Genomic DNA, 6,343 nt, shown 5'->3' with positions numbered 1-6,343 from the left:
GGAGGGGCACGAGGAAAGGGTTGGGGGCGAGTGAAAGGGACGGGTTCAATTTAGACTTAAAATTGCATGATTGCAGGAATTCTTTCCTTGGTTCTTTCGGTAAAGTCTCGTAGATAGAAAAATAATAATAAAAATAATAATAAATAATAACTTGAAAATAATAAAAGCAAAAAAGCCACAATAAAAAAATAATAAAATCAAATTCAAGAATAAATTGAAAATTTCATGGGACCTCCTTTGCCAGTACCAAAATATGTTAACATCTTAACACCTAAATTTTGATTTAAAGCTTTCGTGACTGCAGGGATTCATATTCTTGGTTCTTTCGGTAAAGTCACGTAGAAGGGAAACAATACAATAATAAAAATATAAAACAATAAAATTCTCACGACGTTTCGACTGCAACACGGTAGGACCAACACCTCGGCCGTGGCAGATCACTGTTATAATTCAGTAGGCTCACATGACATTGACTTCTCCAAGACAGAGGTTATTTGCAAACCATCTGGCTACCATGAGAGATTCGTTCATGAGGCTATCCACATATACAAACACACAGACAATTTCAAGCGAGAAGATGGATTTTGGCTTTAGCAATCATTGGAAGGATTTGATAAACCTTTCCGGGTCTTAATTGATTGTTCACGCTTACAGTGGCTTTCAGACCGCATCCATTATTTTCGTCTCCCCCCTCTTTTCCGAACATAGATGGACTCGTCCGTCTGAATAACTGCTAAATCGCTCTCCGTGGTGCTAACGTTAAAAAAACGCCACTTTTTCAAATTTTCTTGCGGTGGTTTTCACACCTGATGATGATTGCTTGTGTTGCAGTCGAAACGCCGTGATAATTTTATTGTTTTATATTTTTGTTATTTTATTGTTTCCCTTCTACGTGACTTTACCGAAAGAACCAAGAATATCTTAACACCTGTTTGTTTCCAGAAAAAAATGGAAAAACCTATTCTCAAATTAAAAAGCAAAAAGAGGCGGGGCCATAAGTAAAGGGGGCGGGGTGGCGAGTGAAGGGGGCGGGGCACGGGCGAAGGAAGCGGGGCCATGAGTAACCTCATTGTTGTCGCACGGGGGCCACCTCGTGCGACTTTTAGGTTTCCACACTAACCACGATGGATGGGTGGTCAATTAAGGGCACCTCCACCCACCATCCAAGGTTCAAGTTCTTCGTGTGGCTGATGTTGATGGAGAGCAACAGCTGTAATTTTCACGAGCCGGATAATTGCGTCAGAAATAGCAGCTGTATCACCGTGCATTGAGTCATAGAGTATCAATCTTGATTTGAAGCTTTGGTGACTGCAGGAACCTATACTCTTTGGTTCTTTCGGTTAAGTCACGTAGGTATAAAATTTTATTTAATACATTTTATTTTATACCTTCGTGACTTTACCGAAAGAACCAGAGTATTGCTCTTTGGTTGTTTCGGTAAAGTCACGTAGAAATAAGAAATAATAATAAAATTACATAAAAGCATACGACGTTTCGATTGCAACGCAAGCAATCATCATCAGGCATAGAAGAGCTAAATTTAAGAGAGAGAGGAAACACAGAACCGCAGATATATATACAGACACCCAAGCAGAGGGAGTTAACACAGAGACACAAAGAGAGACACAACGTATGGAGTACAGACAGTATGTTCAATTGTTCTCGGTGATCAGTCACCGCACTTTTCCGGACAGTTTTTAAGTCAAGTTGGTTTTGTTTCACGAGGCGACAACTCAAGAGAACCGGGATGAGTCTCATTTTGCAAGCGTGATCTGGGTCACCAAACTGACATAAGGGGCCGTCCATAAATGACGTCACGCGATTTTTGATGATTTTTGACCCCCCCCTTCGTCGCGCGGCGTCACAAAAGTCAGACCCCCCCCCCTCAAATATGACGTCACAAAGCTCTGCCCCCCCCCCCCAATAAAACATGCTTCAAATCGCTTTAAACTATTGTCATTGTAGTGTGTATTTAATGTGGCGCTGCACTCTGATGTTGTAGGAGAAAACATTTATTAAAAAGTCAATTTAATTAAGTAGAACGTGTTGTCTATATTTTTTTTAAGTTGCGCATTTTGATGTGACGTCACATTTCTCAACCCCACCCCCCTCGTCACACATCGTCACAAATATCTGATCACCCCCCCCCCCCCTAGGTGCGTGACGTCATTTATGGACGGCCCCTAAGCAAAACAAAGTACTTTATACAACACTCTACCGTATAACGGTCCGTTGTATTAATAAAGCTAGCGCATGTTCTTTGAGGTTTCAACCGGGACACGTGGTGAGCTATCGGCCCCTCCCCATCTCACCACTATCGTTGCCCGTGAGTGGCCTGACATTGGCCCCACCTACGAGCTTGCTCGTGTGCAATGAATAAGGGTCAGTGACCGAAACGTCGCCTATCGCATACTTTTCGTTTTAAGGCCACAGTGCTATTGACGTATGTGATTTTTTTCTTCATTTTACCGCTAATATTACTGCGGGAGTGACGTGACGTCACTACATGTTGGGTAAGTGACGTTTGAGACTTCTACCCATTGACGTCACTCAGACAGAGAGGGACGTGTGACGACACGACCATACGAAAGGAACTAACGTCACGGACCTGCAACAAAATGACGTCCCCAACAACCATCTAAACAATCAAGAACACTGCGTGACCTTAAAAAGGGTGGTGGGTGGGGAAACGCATTTATAACCGGCGACGTTTCGGGCAACGGCCCTTCCAACAATATCGGCCGCGCACACGTCACTCGCAACAACCGCAGCGCGAGACGGGGAAGTGACGTCACAGACTCCCCCCCTCCCTCCCCTACGCCCGCTTCCGGCAGCACGGCTTCAAGATGGAGTCGGCGTTGGCACGGCTCAGGGCCATCCCCACCGACATGGTACCCGAGCCGAGCCGTGCTGGGCCGAGCGCCGCTCCCCACGTGCACGTTCACAGCACGCGACCCCTCCGGAGTCAACCGGGGCGCCCGGGTCCCGTGGCGAGACGAGCCCGAGCGCTGTAGTTATGTCAACATATGGGATGGGATGGGATGGAGGGGGGGGAGATGTTGGCAGCGACTTTGGTGCTGGGTTTGTTACTGGCGGATGGTGTTTGGTGGATGGCGTGATGATCATCACCGGTCCTGGGTGTCAGTGGTGATTGGTGTTGCTGCTGTCGCTAATGCTTTGTCATAATGCGAATAGTGTGGCGATGGTAGCGATGATGTCGCTGATGGTAGATCGCGTCGGTGATGCTGGTGATCGGGATCTTAAGACTTGGAGGAATACGATGGGCTATGAAGATCTTTTTTTTTTCACAGATGTGATGATGGAGCGAATAATTACTGGCACAGTGCTGCTTGACGATTGTCGTAGTCGTGCTGATGTTGGCGCTGTCCCCCCCCCCCCAACCATCTGCAGGATTACAAGGGACAGCGCCTGGCTGAGCAGATCTTCCAGACGGTGACGGGAGTGTTTGCGGTAAATCTTCACCTCCTCACCTCGCTCTTCTCTCTCGCCTCACATCCTCACTTTTCCCCTCTCCCCTCTCCCCCTCTCATGTGATAAGTGTGGTTTGTTTTGGTCCGATTGCTGTTTACGACAGCCACCACAGTACACACACGCACCACAAGTGGCGTGCTATATACCAGCCACGTGCGCGCGTGGTGAGGTGGTTGAGTTCAGGTGGTGAGTTTGGTGATTAAAATGGTGAGTGTATGGATGGTGAGTTCTGATGAAGGCGACAAATCTGTCGTGAGTTTGTTGTGATGAGCATAGGGTAGTGAGTACAGCGATTCGGTTGTTGGTAAAGAGTTTGGTGGAGGTGATGGTGAGTATTGGTGAGTAGTTGAGCGCTGCTGCTGCTGTCTGTCGTGAGCAGATCGCCGGCTTTGTGTGGGGCTACATGGTGGAGGAGTTTGGGCAGACCGTCTACGTGGTGCTTGCCGGCTTCTTCCTCTCGTGCGTGGTGAGTGTCCACTGTGGTATGTTCACTGTGGTATGTTTACCGAGTGGCCACTGGTGTGGTACTGTGGTGAGTTTCCACTGTGATTTAGTGTCCACTGGTGAAGTACTATGGTGTGCACGGTGGTGAGTAAACACTGATGAATGTCCACTCTGGTGAGTGTCCACTGCGGTTCGTAGTATGTGGGCTGTGTGTGTACTCTGTAGTGTGTGCTCAACATGTGACGGTGTGCTGTTTGTGCTGATTTACCTATGTGCGTGCTTCGTGCATTGTGATGCATACATACAGTATCTGTACTGTGTATGTGGTGTATGTACTGTATTATGCAGGTACTTTGTGTGGTGTATGCTGTTTAAATTAAGTCTTAGTTTCTGAAGACGATGTGCTCTGGGTGTATACTGTCTGTATGCCATCTTGTCACCTTTGTACGTGTGTAGTGTAGCACAAGTCGGAGACGAGGTAGTTGCAGGAGGCACCTTTTATTGTAACACCTTCCGGCCGTTCACACACAGGATCGCCTCCTTCTCGCTCCCGTTGCCGTACAGCCCAGCCTAGACACAACCCTAACCGCGTTGCACCGACGGCGTCGACCGAGACGGCCAACAACTGTCCGGCCGCGCAATTGTCGAGTGAAGGCGCCGGCGACGAAGGCGGCGAAGACGACGGCGAGACGAGTCCACTCCCATAACCGGCAGCCCGGAGCTCTCGCTCTCCGCTGCTTTTATTCTACTCTGCGCGGCCTGGCTCCGCCCTGGCCGCGCCTCCCTTCTCGAACCCACTAGCGGGTTCCAGGGGCTTCCCGATGAGGTCTTCCGTGACCCTTGCCCCAGTTCCTCCGCCCTGCCGGCGCACACAACCGTGTATATGCTCGACGGCGTGTGCACTAACTGTCCACCGCAGTTGCTGCTGCTGGACAGCAGTCGGCGCTATGTCACTACACGTGCATAATTTCAGTGTGTATGCTGTCTGCATGTGTTCACTGTGTATTGTCTCTCTATGATTTATGTATGTCCATACTGTCTTAGTGTGCGCCATCTGTGTCGCTACCCATGGGTTCATCTCACCCCATGGGTTCATCTTACCCCGTGCTCATTATCAGCGCAACTCGCCCCTCAGTTTGCTGTGATCCACTCCCCCCCCCCCCCCAATGTCTTTCACCACTCAGCTCACTCTGCCGCCGTGGCCATTCTACCGGCGCAGCCCCCTACCGTGGCAGCCCCCCCGTGACCCCGGGGAACCCCCACGAGCGCCAGACCCCGGCAGGAAGAGCAAGAAAAACAAGTGAGAGCATGCGGTCTGCAGTAGCCCAGCTCAGTGTGTCACTCAGCCTGCTGTATTACAGTACTTGTTTAATTTGGTTATTCAGGTTTTTTTTTACACTGGAAAAGCTCACGGAGTCCCAGGACTCTTTTTCAGGAGGGTCCTGTCAAGTTTTTACCATAGGAGGCGACGATTGCTGTGTATAATTCATTAAAGTCCACTTTGAGTGAAGCAGACGGCCCGTAGCATTTTTATGGTTATACAAACCACAGTAATAATCAGGACCGTGAACCTCTGCAGCAAGTGGCAAACTCGCCACCACTGGGCCACCGTCACATATGAAAGGTAAAGGCCCAGCCCTGCAATTGCTCACTCGCGCCAATGCTGGCGGAAGCGCCTTTTCCAGAGCGAACTCTGAGGGCATTTGATCGGTGACTATCACAGTGCTCGCCTCCACCCCTGCCGTGGCGTCACGAGTCCCAGATGAATATGGAACAGACCAAGGTTAGATGCCCGTGTTGGCGGTGTTTCAGTGTGGCCCTTCTTCACAGCACAGAGACCAAACCCTCTGCTGATCTTTCTGCTATGAAGGGTCGTTACCCAAAACGTAGCCCATTACCTCATTCTCTGGATTACAAGACGCACCCAAAACTTTAGGGGTCTTCTTAAAACAAAAAAAATAGCGTCTTTACAATCTTGAGAAGATTTTGAACAAGATTTAAACACGTCTTCTGGAAGACGTTGTATTCTCGGCATTAGACGAACTTTCAAGTTTTTTTTCAAAGCCGGGAAAACAAGTTCATCTTAGAATCCAGAGATGACGGCGTGCATTTCCTCTCCAGTGCTGTGTTCTTGTTGTATGAACTAATTCGTTTGATTACCTAATGAGCTGCTGTGAACGGCGCAGCCATGCTAACAAGCGTGTAAAACCGTGCAGGCCGCTGGCGCAGCGCGAGGGACGCTGACCCCCGACCTCGACTCCCGGACGCCAGCCTCCCTCCGTTGTTGCAGCCGTCGAAAGGCTCTGTCGGGCCTCCCCCGACAGAGAACCCTGGTTCAATAAAGGATGGAGCGCGTGGAAGAGAGAGATGCGTCTACATTGTCTGCTTTACCCGTCGCGAGTTGATG

The 6,343-nt window shown here is 49.2% G+C and overlaps 1 protein-coding gene across 1 annotated transcript; it reads left to right on the top strand.

The window, feature by feature from the left end:
• Window positions 1-2,748: 2,748 nt before the first annotated feature.
• SPCS1 (signal peptidase complex subunit 1) lies at window positions 2,749-6,300 on the top strand. The gene is made up of 5 exons (XM_032971635.2): window positions 2,749-2,891; window positions 3,412-3,471; window positions 3,872-3,958; window positions 5,121-5,236; window positions 6,153-6,300. The coding sequence occupies exons 1-5, from the start codon at window positions 2,847-2,849 to the stop codon at window positions 6,178-6,180; spliced, it is 336 nt and encodes a 111-aa protein (XP_032827526.1). The 5' UTR covers window positions 2,749-2,846; the 3' UTR covers window positions 6,181-6,300.
• Window positions 6,301-6,343: the final 43 nt, after the last annotated feature.

Source organism: Petromyzon marinus, chromosome 46, assembly GCF_048934315.1.
Source record: "Petromyzon marinus isolate PM22_M1 ecotype Great Lakes invasive population chromosome 46, UKy_Petmar_22M1.pri1.0, whole genome shotgun sequence".
NCBI classification, from domain to species: Eukaryota; Metazoa; Chordata; class Hyperoartia; order Petromyzontiformes; family Petromyzontidae; genus Petromyzon; species Petromyzon marinus.
Note: the sequence above shows the minus strand (reverse complement) of the source record. Positions and strands in the feature narration are given on the sequence as shown.